This window comes from Mus caroli, chromosome 13, assembly GCF_900094665.2.
Source record: "Mus caroli chromosome 13, CAROLI_EIJ_v1.1, whole genome shotgun sequence".
NCBI classification, from domain to species: Eukaryota; Metazoa; Chordata; class Mammalia; order Rodentia; family Muridae; genus Mus; species Mus caroli.
In genome coordinates, this window is record NC_034582.1 from 44,632,555 (window position 1) to 44,653,400 (window position 20,846).

At 47.2% G+C, this 20,846-nt stretch overlaps 1 protein-coding gene across 2 annotated transcripts in view; it reads left to right on the plus strand.

The window, feature by feature from the left end:
* The first annotated feature begins 19,876 nt into the window (after positions 1–19,876).
* The window catches only part of Ippk (inositol-pentakisphosphate 2-kinase), a 40,846-nt gene continuing 39,876 nt past the window's right edge, over positions 19,877–20,846 (plus strand). Inside the window, exon 1 of one of the 2 annotated variants that reach the window (XM_021179810.1) lies at positions 19,877–20,125. In XM_021179810.1, coding sequence (XP_021035469.1) covers positions 20,045–20,125 — 81 coding nt within the window. In that variant the 5' untranslated portion in view covers positions 19,877–20,044. The other variant, XM_029468185.1, reaches the window with a different exon arrangement.

Below are 20,846 nucleotides of genomic sequence, written 5' to 3' on the forward strand. Positions count from 1 at the left end.
AGCACCATTCCCTGAGGTAGGGTCCAGAACTGAACAGAAAGGACGAAAGTGCCCAGCACCAGCATCTATAGCTCAGTGCTTCCTGACAGACAAATGCAATCTGGCCTCAAGCTCCTGTGTGCTGGAGTGTAGTCCCTCAGACTGTGAGCTAAATAAAACTTCCAGCTTGCCTTGTGTCTGGTATTTGGTCACAGGAAGGCAAGAAGTAACTAGTACTCATTGTGAACTACTCATGCCTTCCTTTTTCTTATCAAAGAGATACATAATCAAGTCTTCAATCAGCCAAAAAAACTATGTTGCCCTCTAAGGTGAACTTGTTGCTTTTTTTGAGTCAGGGAGTAGGCCAAGGTGCCATAATTTGCTACTAGCTGAGGCTGGCCTGCCTATACCTCCAGAGAGCTGAGATTACCCGGTTGCCAGATGCAACCCCATGCTAGACTGGGTCACTTGTCTCCTAATTAGTTTTCTGATAGTTTGCTGACTGTTAACACGATGCCTCTGAGTCATCAGTGATCATTAGAAGTGGCTTTGCTAGCTCCACACGTTGTCGCTAATCTGAGGTGGGTTCACTGGGAGAGGCTGAGGTTAGTATCTGGCCTGAGTTGTCTGCGGGGGGGGGGGGGGGGGGGGGGGGGGGGGGGGGGGGGGGGGGGGGTGGAGGGCCAGTGGGAAGGGACATCTTTTCCCTGGAGTGGGATCTCCTCGGGTCCTAGGTACCCTCCTAAAGTCTCCTGGATAGGGAGGTCCCCCCTGAGCAGCCCTAAGCCTGGCCACCTTCTAACTTCCCTCTGCACAGCCTCACCTTTAGCTTCCGTGCAGGGGGACTTAGTTTCTTCCTCTTGGTCCTGCAGAAGGAGCATCTTTCCGGGGCCAGATGTGCCTGGGGGCTGTTGGCTCCATTCTAGTCTCTGAGTAGCCTTGACTCTGTGTCCCCTTAGTCCCAGCCTGAAGGCATCCTGTAGCCCTGTGTTATTTGCTGTGAAATGGCTCCTGCTTGTCTGCCCACCTCTGGGCACCTACCAGATGTTTTGAGGGTCTGGAAACTCCCTTTAGGTAGCTTGGGGGTCATGGGTACCACCATTTCTCTGCATATGCAGATATTCTCACAAATGCCTGCATTTCCTCTGAAGTACAAAGGGGTGTGGTTGCTGCTGACCAAGCCTGCCCTGCAGCATACTCCTGCTCTTTGTCACCTGGCCCACAGCACTTGCATAACCCAGTGACTCAGGGAACTTCCCGTATGCTGAGATTTTGTAGCCACTGTTCCCATCGATTGTCCCAAAGGCTGGGCCCCTCCCTCGCCCACACGTGTGGGTGACTAGACTACACCTGCCTGCCTCTCATGAGTTCCTCCCAGGACAAGAGTCTTGTGCTTCCTGCCATCTCGTCCTGTTCCCTGGGGAAGAGAGGCACCAGGTCCCTTTAGCCAAGAGAAGGGAGATGCCTAGAGTTTCAGGGTCATCTCCAGGGCTTGACCCCCACCCCAGCCCATGCTTCCAATGTACACTTGTGGCTCTTCCAGAGGACCAGAGTTCGATTCCCAGCACCCAAGTGGGGTAGCTCACAACTGCTTTTAACTTTTAATATTTAAGAAGTAAAACATTAGAAACCCAAAAACAGGGGTTCTGGTTTTTGGGCTCCATGGACATGTGCAAATACACAAAGAAAAATAAAATATTTTTTAAATGGTCTCTGTTTCTGACTTTCACAGTCCTATTCTTGGTAGACATCTACCTCCCAGTGTCCTACTGCCTAACAGGGTTCCTGCTTCCTGCGTTCCTCCTGTCATGGTATCACCTTTTGTTTGCCGAGGCATAAACTCTCTTAAATGTACCATTAGCAGCTCTAGCCAGGACTGAAGGACCATGTGGACACAGACATCCTCTTCTGGATGTCAGCAGTGCATGTGTGTAGGCATTCGTGCCCCAAAGTGAGAGTTCAGTTTCATCCATCCGTCCTTCCATTTACCACCCGCCCATCCACCCATCCCTCATTCATTTTGTAGCTGTTTCCGGTGCTGCTGGGCATGGGAGCCAGGGCTTTATGGAAGTATCCTACCACTGAGTGACACCCTAGACATTATTATTATTTTTTAATATTGAGAAGTGAAACAGTAAATATCGAGTTTCCTGTGTATCTGTATTCCTGTTGTGAATTCATCAGTGGCCCTGTGTAGTTCTTCTGGCTTCGTGTCCACAGACATCACCTGGGGATCATTTGCAGGGTGACTCCAGGGTGAGTCAGGTCATCCCAGCATAGGAATGTTCTCCAATGTTTTGTTTCCTTTTCTGCTGTCAACCTTATGTTCTGTGATTCCTCATTTATTTTCAGTACCAGGCACATGTAATTTAACTGCTGCATGTGTTGTAAGGTCCAAAAGACCCCAGACTCAAATAGTATGCAAAGATAAAGAATATTTATTCTACAGAATCAACCAACATGTGGGGGGTGGGGGGATGTCAACCATTCTTTGAAATGGTGACCCGAGATAAAGGCAGGCAGGCCTTCTTAAAGGGGGCCAGGGGAACTCTCTAGAAGGATTAGGTAATCTAAAATTCCATTGGTGGGTGCTGGGGGGGGGGTCACAGGTAATCAGTGGTCTACAGCCCTATGTCATGAGCATTCAATTGTATGATGAAATAGGGCTGTCCAGCAAAGATAGTCCATTCTGAGATATTTCCCCATTTTTCTGGTTATTGCCAGGCTGTTCCTTGGGAAAGGGTTTTATGATCTTGTTCTGGATTTTATGGTCTGTTCCTAGAGCTGGTGTCTTATGACCTAGTTTCTGGGACGTATGGTCTATTCATAAAGCTGGTGCCTTATGACTTTTTTTGACATCAGGCCCAGTCCTCAGAGACAAATGGGATCCTTAAATGGGGACAAATGGGGTTTATAGTGTCCTTTCAGTCTTGTTTGGTGACATCATTGTAATGCATTCTTCTGCTTCTCTTGATTAATATTTAATTTACTTTAATCTTTGCACATTCTTGTGCATGTGTGCATGTATGTTCACGTGTGTGAGCAGGGCATATGCATGCCACAGCATTTGTGGGGAGGTCAGAGGACCACCTCAGACATCAGTGTTGGCCTTGCTTCGGGTTTGAGACAGGATCTCTTCCTGCCTGCTGTGTTCACCAGGCTAGCCAGCCTTGGAGTCTCTTTGGACTCTCCTGTCTCTGGCCCCCATCTAGCCAGAATGATGAAGTGAAAGAAACTCAATGAAAGACACCTCCCTCCACAAAAGGGTGAAAACCAATAGAGGAAGTCATTTGCTGCCTATCTCTGGCCTCTATACCCATACATGAACACACAAAGGGATGGAGATGGGGAAGGAGGCTTTAGGGTTGCATCAAGTAGCAACAGAAAGGACAGATCATTTTTGTCCTAGTTTTCCTTCCCAGTAGACAACCTCATGAAAAGCACCTTAGGGGAGAAACGCATTGGTTTGGCTCACAATTCCAGGTATAGACGATCACTGAGGGGAAGTTGAGGCAGGCTAGTCACATCATAGTCATAGTAGCAAGAAAATGAATGTCTGGGTGTCTTTATTCAGCTTTCTCCACTCTTTCACAGTTCAGGGCCTTCCCATGTCAATTAACAGGGCAATCCCTGACAACAGGCCAGCCTGATCTAGATAGCCATTCTTTTAGATTTCCTTCCCATTAGACTGTGTCAGGTTGACAAACCTAACTGCAACAGTTCTTCCGAGAGTCAGTCACGAGTTGGGGAGGGGCTCACGTGGTCCTGCAGAACCATAAGTGGCTGGTGGGGTCAGGGAAACTCATTGTTTAAGTTTCTCACCCACTCGTGACTCCACCCAGCTTGTATAGGTCATTCCAAAGCCTGTCACACAAACAACCCTGGTTAAACTAGTCACAAAAGAAAAAGATGGAGCTGAGGACCAAGGATTTGGAGGGAGGGGAGGGAGCTGGTGGGTGTGGGAGAAACAGAGTACAGAGGTAAAAGCTATCACAGTGCATTATATACATGTATTAGAATGTCAAAGAGCACATTTAATTAATAGAAGAAGAAAATAAGTTTTGTAAATCTCCTGCCCCACCCCAAACAACTTACACTGTGCTTGTTTATTTATTTGTTTGCTTTTTTGAGACAGGGTCTGTGGTTGGGTTTCTGATCTTCATGCCTTCCAGTCCCTAATGCTGGAATGACAGGGGTGGGCCACATGCGATTTGGGAAATGAACAGTGACATGTCTGCCATTGTAATGTCATGCCCTGCCTCCCACCTCTAAGTCCCTGGCTATCACCGATCTCTCTACTATGTCCATAATTTTACCTTTTCCATATGGTAGAGCTGAACTCACAATGTGCTGTCTTTTGGGGCTGGCTTCTGGGCTCGTTCCCTCTGTGTCTTCTCAGGACCCGGGACACTCGACAACTGACAGCTGTGTGTTGATGTGTATGGCCGGATACTGAGTTCCCCTATCGAAGGACACTGGCGTCCTCCAAATTCGGACAGTTTTGGACAAAGCTGATACCAATATCTATATACAGGTTTTTGAAAGGACATAGAGTTTTGTTTTTAGTTTTTTGAGACAGGGTTTCTTTGTGTAACAGTCCTGTCTATCCTGGAACTCACATTGTAGACAAGGCTGGCCTCAAACTCACAGAAACCCACCTGTTTCTGCCTCCCCAGTGTTGGGACTAAAGGAATACTCCAACATGCCCAGTTGAGGACATAAATCAGTGATTCTCAACCTGTGCTTCCTGACTCCTTTGCTGGTCAAATGACCTTTTCATAGGGCTCACTTGAGACCACCAGAAAACAGGACATTTATGTCACAATTCATGACAGTAGCAAAATTTCAGTTATGAAATAGCAACAAAAATAAATATTATGGTTGAAGGTCCCCACAACATGAAGACCTGTGTTAAACGGTCTCAGCATTAGGAAGGGTGAGACCGCTGGCATTTTCTTAAACACCAAGAAGCATATTAATTGACCACATAGTGAGATCACTCACGTTTACTTTTGTAAGAAACTGCTCTGCATCTTCTGGTTAATCAGTCTATTTTTTTCTTCTTTTTGGCATTTCCAGTAGCCATGGTGCTTGTCTTTCTTTCTTTCTTTCTTTCTTTCTTTCTTTCTTTCTTTCTTTCTTTCTTTCTTTCTTTCTTCCTTCCTTCCTTCCTTCCTTCCTTCCTTCCTTCNCTTCCTTCCTTCCTTCCTTCCTTCCTTCCTTCCTTCCTTCCTTCCTTCCTTCTTTTCCTTTTTCTTTTTCTTTTTCTTTTTCTTTTTCTTTAATTTAACTTACAATTCCCTACCGGTATTTGACAACCACTTTTCTTCTTAATTGCTAGCTGGTGAAATGTCTTATTAGATGATCTGCCTGCATTTTTACTGCTAAGTTTTAAGGGTTCTTTGTCTAGTTCAGGTAGCAGTCCTTTATCAGACGTGCCTTTTACAACTATAGCCCCCCACTCTGTGGTTTTTCTTGTTCTTTTGACACTGTCTACTGCAAAGCAAACTATTTAAGCTCTAGCTTTTAATTATCTCATCCATAGATTATACCGCTGATTTTTTTTAATTAGGTATTTTCTTCATTTACATTTCAAATGCTATCCCAAAAGTCCCCCAGACCCTCCCCCCCCATTGATGTTTTATTTAAAAAGTTATTTGTGGGCTGGGTGTGGTGATGTATGCTTTTGATCTCAGCACTCAGGAGACAGAGACAGGCAGATCTCTGAGTCTGCAGATAGAGTCTCAGGCCAAGCAGGGATACATAGTAAGACCTTGTTTCAAAAAAAAGAAAAGAAAAAAGAAAAGGAAAGGAAAGGAAAGGAAAGGAAAGGAAAGGAAAGGAAAGGAAAGGAAAGGAAAGGAAAGGAAAGGAAAGGCAAGGTGGATGTGGACAAAAGCTGGCTGAGTGAGAAATTAAAGATATTTGCTTTATCAGGTAAAGGTATTTGCTTCCCAAGTCTGATGACTTTAGTCCGAGCCTCAGAATCTACTTGGTAGAAGGAGAGAACCAACTTCCACAAACTGTCCCCTGACTTCTACCCATGTGCTGAGATCTGTGCCCTTCTCCTCTACAAAGTAAATAAATGTTTAAAGAGAAATGATAATTTCTCAGATTTGTTCATCTCAACTGGGCAGGGTTGTTCATATCTGTAATTTCCCATAAGCAGGAGATTGAGGCAGGAGGATCACTGAATTCCAGGTCACCCTGGGCTACAGAGTAAGACTATACCTCAAACCAAACCAAACCAATCCAAACCAAACCAAACCAAACCAAACCAAGCCAAACCAAGCCAGCAAAGAAACAAAGGATTTGTATCTCTCTCTGCTTACACTGCCAAGAACTTCTGGCACCCTCAGAAGAGTGTTCATAGATCAAGTTCCTGGTCTGGGAAGTCTGACATCCTGGCCTTATTTGAGTCTGATGTTTGCTATTTCTTTAAAGCTGGGTTTGGCCTTTTATCATGAGATATAATTTGTTGTTAAAATACGGTCATGAAAGTAGGTGAAAGGGACTCCAGTAATGAGTCCTTTAAGGATGTGAAGGGTTGGGGAGGGGAGGCCTTCAGCAGTTCTGGAGTTAGCAGCTGTCTTTCCCATGCTCTCAGGGCTATAAGGTCTTTGTCCTGTCCCCATCCTGTCTGGCCAGTGTCTCTCTCTCCTCGTGTCCCCTTTCGTGTGGTCTGGGGTTTGAACTCAGGTCTTTCACACTGCGGAGCCCTCTTCCCAGCTTCTCACTCGTACTTTTCAGTTCTCCCCCTCTGATGGGGTGGACTCAGGCAAGTTGCCTTCTCCCAGTCAGACGGGTCACTCTGAAGAAGGCCCTGGGAGGTAAGGCCTCTGGAAGAACACAGCCTTCCTTCTCATAATGGCTCCTTCTCCTCTCTGTTCAGTGCCTGGAGTTTTTCTCTAGTAGGTGAGTCACAGAAGTGGAGCAGTCCGTCTGTAACCCCCTGACCCCAACCAACCCCAGGGCTTTCAACTGCCAGCATTCACGCTGACATACAGTCTGTCCATTACAGATCAGTGGATTTCCTACCCAGTACCATGGTGTTGGTGAAAATTGGTCCTGGAAGGCTTCTTCTTTGGATGGCATAGTTCTCTGTGCTGGTTTCTTTCTATAGCTCAGATGCCACTAGTGACAACGAGGAGTTGAGAATGGGGGTCCAAGTGCCTGTGTTGAGCCTGGGACAGGGTAGAATCTGCCATGGCTCCCAGTGAGTGAAGGAGCTGTAAGAGAGGCCTTTTACAGAAGATTTAGGCACAGCTCTTTACAACGAAGCCCCCCTCCCAAGCCCCCTCCCCGCAGCCATCCTTAATGAGGGAAACAGCTATTGCTTGTCCAAACTCTGTTATTCATGGTGGATATGAATGCAAATGTCTTAGGGTGACTCAGGGACTAAATACCTTTTGCAGGAAGGGATGCCCAAGAAGGGAAGCTCATTGGTTAAACACTCGGAGCCTATCTAGATACCTCAGTAGCATGGAGAACTTTAGGTTTTCATGCTATGTGACCAGTTGTGGTCCTCTTAGTGGGGTATCATGGTCACGTGCTTCAGGACAGGTAGAGTCTGGGCAGGAACTGATTCTAATGCGTACAATGCTCAATTATGAGATTTACCAGGGGTTTTGAACCCACTTTAACCTTACCAGTTCTTCTGTCTCATGGCATGGTCCACCTGCCCCCTCCCCCTCAAGAAGCGTGACAGCATCAGGCAGACATAATGCTGGAGATGGAGACAAGAGTTTTACATCTTGATCCACAGGCAGCAGAAGGAGAGACTGTCAGCTGTACATAGCTTGAGCATAGGAGACCTCAAAGCCCTGCCTCCACAGTGACACACTTCCTCCAACAAGGCCACACTTCCTAATAGTGCTACTTACCATGGGTCAAGCATTCAGACACTTGAGTCTATGGGGCCATATCTATTCAAACCATCACATACCTCATTTACTACTAGGATGTAAAACTGTCCTATCTTACTGTGGTCTTTTTAGACATATTCTAGTATATAGAAATATTTGGTTGACTATATATTTGTGTTATGGTATAATTTTTGATACAAGTGGTTGCATTCAGTAAGTACCCTAGAGATTTTTTCTTTCTTTCCCTTCTTCCTTTCTCTTCCTTCCTTTCCTTCCTTTCCTTCCTTCCTTCCTTCCTTCCTTCCTTCCTTCCTTCCTTCCTCCCTCCCTCCCTCCCTCCCTCCCTCCCTCCCTCTCCCTCCCNNNNTCCCTCCCTCCCTTCTTCCTTCCTTCCTTCCTTCCTTCCTTCCTTCCTTCCTTCCTTCCTTCCTTCCTTTCGTAGGAGTAGGGGCTCAAGTGTCCTTGGCTGGCTTTGAATTCTCTATGTAGTTAAAATGAACTTGAACTTCTGACATTTCCCTTTTCTGACTCATATATCTTTCTATTCTTTGTCATGGCCACAGAACACTCAGTACCCAATAACTTCTTAAATATCCACCTTCTAATCCAGTAATGGCTACTAAACTTAAACGTGAGTTTGGAGGGCATAAACATTATAACCATAGAATTTTCATCTGCAGACCCCTCTTGTCTCTACCTCTTTTCCCCCAAGTTTGAGAAAGTATCTCTTGCAGACTGACCTCAAAGTTACCATGGCAACTGAGAATGATCTTGAATTTGGGATCCTCCTACTTCCTTTCTCCAAAGTGCATTGCAGATGTAGGCCACCACACCCAACTTATGAAACTTTATTACAGGTATGGCACATAGGGCTGTGGGTATAACTTAGAGGCAGAGCATCTGCCTAGTCTATGTTAGGCACTGGACATTGAAAGGGGAGGTACATGCATGTATTCTGTGAAGGAGGGACTATAAAGGAAACTGAATTTCTTCTCTAGTTCTAACTGGGTGCATTCATGCGCGTGGACTTACAGTCACACATACCCAAAGCCATATACTTTCTTACTCTCATATGTTTGTTTGACTTAACCATAGAGTTTGGCACTTTTCAAGTCAAAACAGAGTGCCTATTACTCACTGTGCTGGCTAGTGTTATGCCAACTTGACACAAGCTAGAAGCATTAGTATGGAGGGAGCCTCATATAAATGTCTCCATAAGATCATGCTATTGGCAAGCCTGTTGAATATTTTCTTAATCTGTGATTAATGGTGGAGGGCCCAGCCCTTTGTGGGTGTGTTATCCCTGGGCTGGTGCTCCTGGGTACCATAAGAAAGCAGGCTGAGCGAGTAAGAAGGAGCAAGCCAGTAAGCAGCACCCTTCCATAGCTTCTGCATCAGCTCCTGCCTCCGGGTTTCTTCCCTGTTTGAGTTCCTGTCCCAACATCCTTTGATGATGAACTGTGATTGGGATCATGATCCAAATAATCTCCCCCTCCCAAGTGTCTTTGGTCATCGTATCTCAGCATAGCAATAGTGACCCTAAGACGTTCACTTGGTTTTTGTTTTGTTTGTTTGTTTGTTTGTTTTTAAGAGCTTTATGAGTTTTCTTACTATATTGTAACTCAGTGATTGAGAGGCTCACTATGGATTTGAAAGAACACCAAGTGCTAGTTCCTGCTCTAGGTCTCACACTAGGATGAACTAATGATATCCCGATGCTATACTGAAGTGTCCCAAGGTGGGAGTCCAGTCCTCTTTCCAGCATTTCCATTTTTGTCTGAGTACTCTTTTCATATATCTGAGCATTTGGGAATGTTATAGGAGGTATTTCTAGGTGAGGAAGTGATTAAGTCTGTTAAGTGTTATCAATTTGTTAACACACTTTTAAAGTGTAATACGTACATGTATGTGCACCACATGTGTGCAGAGTGCCCTCGGAGACCAGAAGAAGGCATCAGCTCCATTAGGATAATGGTTCTCAACCTATGGGCTGCAGCCCCTTTGTAGGTATAGCTAAGACAGCCATGAAGCCAAAAGAATTTTATGGTCAGGGTCACCACAACATGAAGAACTGTACTAAAGGGTCACAGCAGTAGGAATGTTGAGATCCACAGCATTAGAGCTAGAGTTACAAATGGTTGTGAGTATTTCTGACAGGGGTGCTGGGAACAGAGCCCAGGTCCACTGCAAGAGCAGGAAGTGTTCTGAACCATCGAGCCATCTCTCCAGCCCCAGCGTCTCCAGTTTTAATATTTCCAAATGACCTCGAATGGTGTTATTCTTCCCCCTCATTCAGAGCATGTGACTGTGTGCTATCTGTCTCTATTACACATGAAAAAAAAAAGCCTATAGGAGATTGTTTTCATGGGCTGGGCTGTGGATTGGTGATATGAGTACTTGTCTGCCATGAGTGAAGCCCTGGGCTTAATCAGCACTGCAAGAAAAAAAAAAGTTTTTATTTTGCCACCTCATAAAGAAAAGATAACTTCACTCTGTTTAAAGGTTTTACCTATACTTAGTCACATGTGTGTCTGCATGTCTGTGTGGATATATGTACACTATACATACTTGCTGAGGCTGGAAGTACACATGTCCTCCTCTTCTACACTCTGTCTGTTCCTCTGAGGTAGGCTGTCTTTCTGAACCCAGGCCTCACATTTTTGCTCATGTGAAAGCTGGTAAGCCCTCGTGATCCTCCCGTCTCCTCCCCCTTAGAGCTGAGGTTACAGGCATTTATTTGCCAGGAACATCCAGCTTGTTACCTGGGTGTCAAACTCGAAACTCTGGGTGGCCCTCATTGTTGTGGAATGCTGCTCTTAACCCCTGAGACATCTCTGTGGCCCCTACTTCACAGGTTTATATATTGACTCTGAAAGAAGCCAGACAATTCATGCTTTGTTTTTGTAAATGAAAAGTTTATTTGGGGATTATTTTAGATTTACAAAAATGTCCGGTAGAGCTGGCAAGGAGACTCAGCTCAGCAGGTGAAGACATTTGCTGCCAAGCCTGACTGACGACCTGCGTCTGATTGCCTGGAATCTGCAGGGTACAGAGAGAGAACAAACTCTTACGGCCATTCCTCTGACTTGCACACATGTACTGCAGCAGCTATATACTCCCCTCCTCCCAAAGTAAAAAAAAAAAAAAAATAGGGAAGAAATGAATGGAAAGAGCGTGTGCAGTTCCCCAAAGTGGATGCTCAAAGCTATACTCCACCTTGCCAAAACTAAAAACTTACATCAGTGCATTCCTGTTAGCTGAACTCTAGATTTCCCTTTTCCCTATCAGGGTCTTCTTTCTTCTTCTCCTATCCCTTCTGGTTTTGCAGTGCTGGGATCCAGTCCCAGGAGCCTTTCACTTGTAGACAGATATTCTGCCATTCATTGTGCCCCGCCTGCTCTTCCCTCCCCCCCCCACCCCCTCCCCCACCCCAGTGGTTTTTCGGTGTGCCTGGGAAGATCTTAACTGCTTGTGACTTTTCTCTTTGCCTCTTCCTCTCCTCTGCCATTTCTTTCTAAGGTAAAAATGGAGAACACTACTAAACAGTGATGCAGGTATAAGCAGGACTTAACGGGAAGAGGTCAACAAATCCAGCCCTATTGCTACCTGTGTTGCAATACTCAGTGTATGCTACCATATACAGGCAGCCTATATTATTAGAACAAGGCTTGTCGGCTTAACCAGTGTTTCTTACAGTTGGCTCTGTAATCAGGGTGTTGAGTGGCCAGGCTCTAAGGTGCCAGCTGCCTTCTTGCTGTGTCCTTATGAGCCAGAGAGATATGGATGTTCTCAAGGGTACTTAATCTCATCACAGGGCTCTACCCTCCTAACTTCCAAAGGACCCCTTTTCACATAGCATCACATGTACAATGAGGGCCCCAACATGTGAATTTTGGGGGTGCAAAGTAGTCTGTACTACTGATGATGGACACTTTACTTAGACACTACCAAACACACTGTGAGAGGTGGTCCAGCCCAGCCCAACATGCTCTGCCATTGACTTGAACCCAGGAGGTTTGTCTTCGGTGAGTGGGAAGGACTCAGTTCAAGACAGGGTCTCACCGTGTAGCCGAGGCTGGCCTTGAACTCTGGATCTCCCTGCCTCCACTTCTCAAATGCAGGGATTATATAGGTCACACTACTGTGCTCATCCACTAGGAAGCTGTAAGTAACTTGGTGAATGGCTTATGTATTCTTGCAATTCCATAGCAGTTTCCCCTTTGTTCCTGTGACCCGTGGTACCTTTGTCATCCCTAGCTCTCATTGCTTCACTGAATGCTTCTCTCTTCACTTCAGTGCAAGCTACAGGAGTGAGCTTCAAGAGATGAACCTGAACCCTCCCGCCCAATGCCTTCTGAATCAAATGGGTGAGGGGGAGGTGGTTGTTTTTTATCCTCAAGGAACGTAAGGCTCGATTATTCTGGTCAGCATCATATAAGATCAGCCTTGAGAGTAGGAGTGGGGTCTACTCAGACTGCAGAGGCTGAGAAGAGGAAGGGTGCTTTCTGTGTTATAAGGAGGAGGAGGTACGGGCCAGGCCATGGGAAATGACTTTGTACTCTGTGCCTTTGCTGGTGTATTGCTCTCCAGCCTTGCCTGCCCTTCTTGCAACCCCTTCAGATAGGATCGTTCTCCTCTGTGATGCCCTCTCATACCCTGCACATTTCTCTCCAGGAGCCTCTTGCCCTGTGTCCAGTATCAAGGCGAGGAGAAGGTTTCTCTAAGTGCTTTGTCTGTGGAGACATTAAAGGCTATCACAATGAAAATGGAATCTTCTTCCTTTTTAATCATAAGCGTATGCTACAATATTAAGTCAGATCAGTTATAATTCTCACTGATGGGAAAAATAAAGCCAGTGTTCTCAACCGTGAGGCTTCTTCAGGGAAATGTTTCAGTGCAGCACACAGAAACACAGCTTCTGCCAGCACACCATGCTCCTTTTACAGTCTCAGTCATGTTCAGGGTCTCTAGCCTTCTTAGAGTATGGGCAGGCTCCTCTGTGAACTGTTTTCTCACTGTCCTGTGCATGCCTCTTCTCCTTGGGGGGCAATACCCACTTCTAGGAGTGGTCTTTCTACCTTAATTTTTCAGCTATTCTGACGGACCTTCTGCCACCTCCCCTGGGGCAGGGTGGGGCGGGGGTCCTAGTATCCTGGGAAGAGATTCTCAGTGCCAATTTGTGTTCCTGACTTACTGGCCTCCTTTTGCTGTGTCCTTAGGCCAGCCAGTGGCAAAGAGGTACCTTGGAGCAGCCATTCTTGGGGTTTGATCTTTTCCGAATCAATGTGTGGAACACAGTTCTCCTGATATAGCATGGGTGCTTGCTCCCTAATCAGAACAGTTTTGACTACCTGCATGAGACCGTAACAGGACTGAGCCTGTTACAGTCACTTATAGAGTGGGGGAATGGAGGAGGGTCATTAGACCCTCACCTGAGATTATAGACACTCTTTCCTGCACACCACTGCCAGTTGTAGTTCTGCTTTAGCTGTGCATAGTCCGGGGAGAATATGGACCGAAGGTTCATGGGAGCGGGGCTCCATCTGTGCAGCTTTTAGGAAGCTATTAGCCACATCGGGGGTAGGGCTTTTCAGTGGTGCATCTGTTTGAGAGTCACCCCTGCTCCTGTAAAGTCCCGTAAACGCCGTACTAGATGTTTAGAACCAAACGGATCCTTTGGTCAAGTGCTGCTGTTCTATCTGGGATGGACGGACATTTGCACTTGTCTTCCTCAGAAAAAGTATGTAGCGCTTGGTAACCAGACAGAGACAGGACAGAACCAAGCGTGAGTTTTGGGGAGAAATTGCTGCAGGGTGACAATACACAAATGAAGAGAAGCCGTGTTGGGTGGCACACTGCCTAGGGCGCATCTGCAGTGGCGTCCTCCATGCGGTATGGCATAGCTTGCTTCCTTGGTGCAGTTGCATCGGCATTGTTCCTGCTGTGGTGATTTAGACGTGCAAAGGAGGCCGAGCTGTCTGTCCAGAGGGGAAGCCAGGATGGAAAGTTCATGGGGCAAATCTCGGTGGTGCCCCCTTCCCGAATGCCTTACGCGGTGCCATCCGTTCTTGATCCGTTGTTCAACACGGGTCTCTGAGATCTCTGAAGTGACTGGCAAACAGGAAACACGTTTCAGATCTTGAGAGTCGTATGTGTGGGATGTTTTGTAAGAACACTGGCAAAGCTGTGTTGCCCTGGCTACAGGGTCATAAGACATGCAACTGAGGCTCGGTCTATGCCCAGAAAACTTGTCTGCATAAAGAACTAACACTGACAAAAAGACATCATGTCAGCCTCTGGTTTTATAGGTAATTTGGATAAAGGAGAGGATGCATTTCTTACAGTTGGAGGAATGTAAGGAAAGGAGACTGTAAACCAAACCTTTTTTTTTAATTAATTAATTTATTTATTATATGTAAGTACACTGTAGCTGTCTTCAGACACTCCAGAAGAGGGCATCAGATTTCATTATGGATGGTTGTGAGCCACCATGTGGTTGCTGGGATTTGAACTCGGGACCTTCAGAAGAACAGTCGGCGCTCTTAACCACTGAGCCATTTAGACAGCCCCTAAACCAAACCTTCTAATTAGCTCCTTCTGGAAGGAACCCTAAAGTGGGAGCCTAGTGGGAAGAACTGAGTAGTGACAGGACTGGGGAGAGGTGCAGCAGAAAGGATGCTGAGGGAACTGGACAGGACAGAGAAGGTATATGATCCCCAGTTCACTAAACCAGATAGGACCATGTTCACCAGAGAGCTTACGGAAGGTGATTCGGTAGCGGCATTGGGGCAGGTAAGGCCCATGATGGGCCATGCTCTTTATGAGGTAGGAAGGGCTCTGGCGGTTCAGATGATTTACACTGGCACGTACATTGGGTTCACATAGAACCAATCACTAGGGAATGAAAAATAAATAAATAAAGAAAAAGCAGACACAGGCCACTCAGAAGCAAATACAGGAAGATTTGTGTTGAGATGGAGTTTCTAGGGAGAAAAATAGCTAAATTCGGTGCTTGTGGTCTCCAAAGGCTTTCAAGGCTGAGTAATAGTTCACAGAGGGGCAAAGAAAGGGGTAAACGAGAACTGCACACCTGAAAATGGATAATTGACCCAGCGGCTGACAATCATTCCCTCCTTGTCTTCCTTTCTTTCCTGCAAGGTGTTTCGTGGGTGGAGATTGTTTGCCCAGCCGTGCCCTTTCAACAGCCAGGGGTAGATAATGCAGAGGCAGCAGCTTCCCACTCTGCCCAGAGCCCATCAGACCCAGGGAGCTGGTGGGCATAGCAAATGAGGCATGACCCACTCCTCCATGGTGCCAGACCAAGGCAATCTGTATGAGCCAGCTCCATTGAGCTCTTAAATGTTAGAGGAAAGTACAGTGGCCCCTTGGCAGCACCCCAGGATGAGGAAATGGGACGGCTCATGGATAAAGGCTGGGTTACAGAGAGCTAAGTAGGTAGTGCCTCCCAGCCACATCACGGTATCCAACACTGCTCTTTTGAAAAAACAGTTGCAACAGATGATTAGGATCTTCCATTCTGTGCTGGACCTTGTTTGCTAACTTTTTTTTTTTTTTCATTTCGGTTTCTCCAGACAGGGTTTCTCTGTCTTAACAGCCCTAGCTGTGCTATATAAACCAGACTGGCTTTGAACTCACAGAGTTCTCTGCCTCTGGGATTAAAGTCATGCAACACTAACTGCTCGGCACATTTTTGGTTTTGAGACGTGACCTCATGTATCCCAGTCTGACCTCTAACTAGCCAAGGGTGACCTTGAAGCTTTGATCATTCTGCCTTCCACTTCTGAGTGCTGGAAATACAGGAGTGTATCCCCAAGTCTGGATTATACGGTACTGATTGTATACGCCAGAACTCCACCGACTGAGCTACACCCTCAGCCCCTAACTTCTTTTTAAGTCTTCCTTTACCTGCTGTGTTCTAAGGCAGTTGGCAGTTTTTCTTTTTAATGAGTTTTTTAAAAAAAAGATTTATAGCCGGGCATGGTGGTGCACGCTTTTAATCCCAGCACTCGGGAGGCAGAGGCAGGCGGATTTCTGAGTTCAAGGTCAGCCTGGTCTACAGAGTGAGTTCCAGGACAGCCAGGACTACACAGAGAAACCCTGTCTCGAAAAACAAAAAAAAAAAAAAAAAAGATTTATTTATTTTATGTATATGAGTACACCATTGCTCTCTTCAGACATACCAGAAGAGGGCATCAGATCTCATTACAGATGGTTGTGAGGCACCATGTGGTTGCTGGGATTTGAACTCATGACCTCCGGAAGAGCAGTCAGTGCTCTTAACTGCTGAGCCATCTCTCCAGCCCCAGTTGGCACTTTCTTAGTGGTTCTTTGGAGATCTCCCACCATCTGTGAAAAGGTTTTTATTAGATAACTCTAGCCTCCAACTACCTTGCAGTTAGAAGAGCATCTGAGGGGTGTGCATATGCGCTTAAGGACCAAGAGTGGGACGTCAACCTGCACTTGGTGCAAGACCAGCCACAGCTGTGAAGTTCTGAGTTTTATGGTTGAATGATGTGCAGATGATCCCCACCTTCGTAGCCAGTACGAAGGAAAAGGACACTTCCAGAAGCCATAAAGTTACTGAATGAAAATCCCAGTGTCAGGGGCATGAAGTGGGAACTCAAGGGATCTTTGGAAAGTCCATTGTGTTGGATGGTGTTTTGCTGGGACGAACATGGGAAGGAGTGTTCTCCTGAAGCGGACACAGGTGAAAGGCTAAGGCAGACTCGTGAAGGAATGTTTTGACCAAAGCAGGCATAGGTGAAAGGATGTTCTGTTAAAGCAAGCATGTGAAAGGACATGTGATGGATTTTTTTTTCCCTGACAACACGCATGTTTTGGTCTGCCTCACAATATGTAGTTGAGCTCATTTGTCGGGACTCCATAAAGAGAAATGCACCAAGAACTTCTGGTGGTGTGCTTTGGCTTCTTCGGCTTCTTGCTGCTTCTGAGGACTCGGACTGATTGGCAGAGTGATGTCAGCTGAGGCAAGACACATGGAGGACATGTGATGTTCAGAGGGAATATAAACAGAACTGGACAGAAGATGAAGGAGGCTGGGAGCTTGGCTTGCTTGCATAACTAAACCCTTGTTGGTATCCTGTCTTTGCTGATTTTCAATTCGCTGAGAGATGCACAGCCAAGAACTTCTCCTGGTGTCTTTCTGGGTCTCTCCTGCTGACTTGTGCTGAGGCTGAGGCCTGGCTGTCTCTGCTAGGCAGTGCCACTGCTGCTGATTGGTGTTTGCTATCCCAACTCTACCAAGCTGGACTGCTGCTGTATCTGTGAAGTTGTTTGCAAGTGGATCAAGCTGCTGCTGCTAATCTGTAAACTGAACTGGCGATTTCCAGACAACACAGATGGGAGTTGCTCCAAAGAACCTTTCAAGACAGGTCCACTTCCATATTCTTTCTTTTCCACTACCTCTGGTGGGTGGTGGGCCACAAGGGAGGTTAAAGTGTCTTAAGAGCCATCATTAAAAATGGGACTTGAAAAACATAAAAGTTACAGGGGTGAGCTATTTCTTTCTTTGATTGTTAGCCAGGGAAGTTCCTAACATCCTAAAACAATCCAGGCCATTGCCAGTGCTGTTGCTGGCACATGGGAACTAGATGGTAAAATGCTATTGCTGAAGACCTCACATGCTGATTGCAGGACATGCAGAATTCAAATGGGCTGAGCTGAAAGTTTCCTTCTTGCAGAGTGTGTTTGGAAGTGCCAGAAGTGCTATGTAGGCTGCTAGGGAGAATAGTCACAAATGGTCCTGCTAGTCTATGGACACCAGTGTTATTGCTACCTGGTACTGCTCTAATGGGTACAACTCATCGTCTGATTGTCTTTAAGTATTCCTCTACAGGGAACTCATGTTGGTATTGTACCCGGGGAGGTCATAGGTATGGCCCTTGTATGGAACTACTTCTATAGTTAAATGGGTATGTGCCTGTCAGATTTCCTGTTGAACATTTATGTGAGTACCTATAGATGACTATGCTGTTAGTGTCAATTGTACAGAGAATCACCACCCCCCACACACACACACGCACGCAGCCAGTAGAAATTACTAGGAAGACTGACAGCCCGTCAAGTTGCCAAGAATCAAGTGGCCGTTGCTATGGCATAGTGGTTCATTGCTCAGCCAAAATGAAAGGCAACCACCAAACATCTCTATTGCTTCCTTCAATGCTCAGAGAATACAGCAGCAGAAGAGGGGGTGGGAGGAAAGCCTGAGAAAGACTGAAATGCTGTGTACCCATTTTCGGAGCAAAACACAGCCTTTACCATCTTAATCAAAACAGCCGCCTCAGCTGCATGGGTTTCCAGGGGGTATCTAAGGCAGACTAGCTGAAGGAGAAACACACTCAGCTTTTGAAGAGGAATGGATCTGTGCTAGGATGGGAGGTTTTTTTTTTTTTTTTTTTTTTCCTTCAGTGCAGCTGGTTTGAGGTCTTCCACGCTAATATAAATAACCCTTCATCCATGCTCCTCTAAGCATGACCTGTAAATTCATTTGGTTCACCAAGCTATAATTGGGTACATCCATTTCTGTGGTCTTGAAAGACCCTGAGAGGAGCCCCTTGCTCAAGTCTCGGGATAATAGCAGACCCTCAAGAACTCACAAGAGACCAAACTTGATGCAAACCACCTGAGGCTTTATTGGGGGGAAAGCCAGAGCTCTGGGGACAACTCGTATCCCACGCAGGGGTAGAGGTAGAGGAGTCGACCCCGAGGGGAAAGGGGTCCCAGTTTTTATAGGTCCTCAGGGGGGAAAGGAGAAGAGGGGAGTAGGGGATTTCCAGATCTAAACAATGTAAAATGACTGATTTCTCAAGAAATGGGTATGGGAGGGAAACAGAGAGTCTAATGCAGGTGTAGTAACTCCGGATTGGCCCCGGCTGTGGTTGCTGGGGAGATTTTCCGACTCTATCCCAGCAACCAATATCACAAACATCTGGCAGTGAGGTGCAGCAGTGGGCACACACCTGGGTTCAAGGAACGGTCAGAACACTGGCAGACACACGGGTTCAAGGAGCGGCCAGAGCATTGTGCACCTCTATTTTTCTAAATCAGTGAAGCTACTTCTACTAACAATGAAATCTATTTTGCCAATTTGAGGGCTTCTGTGACCTTTTACATTCTGTCAGGATCTTTCAGTCTGTTGTTGGTGTCCTATTTAGAATGAACAGTTTTTTTTTGCCCAGTCTTCCTTGGAAAAATTAACACAAAAAACCCCATACTATCTGCCTGCATTAAGCTGGATTTTCTTCACATACGCCAGTTACAGCAATATTCAGTGCTGTGGCCAAACAATTTAACACAAATATGAAAATTATGTTTGAGACAGGATCTCACTAAGTAACCCTGGCCAGTCTCGAACTCCTAGAAATCTCTTGCTTCCACATCCAGAATGCTGAGATTAGAGGTGAGCATCACCATGTCCAGCCCCAAATCATTTTTAAGAGCACAAGGACCTCATATAATCCTTAAGGAAGCTCTACCAGGCAGGGCCAATCTTCCCCGCATTAAAGGATAAACTGAGGTCATTGCTTTCTGCAGGGATGGGGTGGGGGGAGTCTATTGCCTCATCTGTATTTCTGGATGTCTTGGGGCAAAGGCTCCACGGTGAGGTTCCCTCGCCACGTTTCCTGGCATAGTGTGAACACCACCTAATGGCTCTCTTGGCCGGAGCAAGGCCAGTGAAGGTGCATCCCATTCTACAGATGTAAGCGGAGGCTCAGAGTCGCCCGGCGCCTTACTGCAGCCCCACGAAGATCCAGCCGTGGCCCTAGGACGGCGCGAGGGTGAGCGCCTCGGACTCGGGGCGCCAGGAAGCCGGCGGCCTCAAGGTCCAGGAGCAGATCCGGAAACCTCCCTTCCGGTTCCCAGGTCCGCGTTTCGGAAGTGAGTCACTCTGCCAGCACATAATATGGCTTCCACTCCACCTACCGCCCTGGACGTCGAGGGTAAGGTGGGCGGGACCCGGAAGTTGACCGTTCTGGGAATGGCGGCCGCCGGGGGCGTGGCTTCCGGCGCTCCTTGCCTGCAAGTCGCCGCGGCTGAGAGCGCAGGCGGCAGCTGACAGGCGCTTTTCTTCAGACGGCTGCGGCGGGAGCCCTGCGAGGCGGGCGGCCTCCAGCTCTCGTCCCCACGTCCCGGCCCGCGAAGTTCCAGGGCGCCGGGGCATGGAAGAGGGGAAAATGGACGAGAATGAATGGAGTTACCATGGCGAAGGCAACAAGAGCCTTGTGGTGGCCCACGCGCAGGTGAGCGGCTGGCGGGCGGCACGGCTCCGGGCCTCACCCGACGGCTCCCACAGCTCTGTGCCTGGTACGGTCTAGGTACCCAGGTCGTGATTCTTCCTCCACCTTCCGCCCGGGTGGTTCCCTGGCACCCCCACAGTACCCTCCTCTGCTCCATACTCATCCCCGGCACCCCTAGCTCCGTTGGCTCCCCTTTCCTCCTAGTGTCCCTTCTCGGTTCTCTCTGTCCCGTCAGTACCCTTTCCCCATGCCTTGTGGGTGCCGCGTGGCCTCACTCCGTGTAGCCTCCCCCGGGATGTTTGTCTTACTATCAGGCAACGGTGGGCCAGAGGCTGAGCTTGGACCAGGGCCTGGGCAGCACAGGGGAAAGTTCCCAGAGTGCTGTCAACCCACAGAGTGGAGTTCAGCCTCGAGAGACCACAGAGCTGGTGTTCTGCCTTGCTGCTGCGCTGTCAGGAACGGGGTGCTGCCACAGGTTCGCGTCCCGATCATATACTTTAAATGGTTTCTCCTTCGTTCAGCTTGAAAGGCGGTTTCAGAAGATGTAGTCCTTTCCAAGGAGGCGAATTTAAAGGAAGAGAAGCGTATGGATGGATCTTTATGCAGCCCCAGATTTCTCTGACATCTTGCTGTCTGATTACAAGCTAGCAGGAATGTGGTGGGCTGGGGGAGTAGAAGGCGGGGAGGTGTCATGTGAGAAAGTTAATAACTCAGGGAGCTGGGG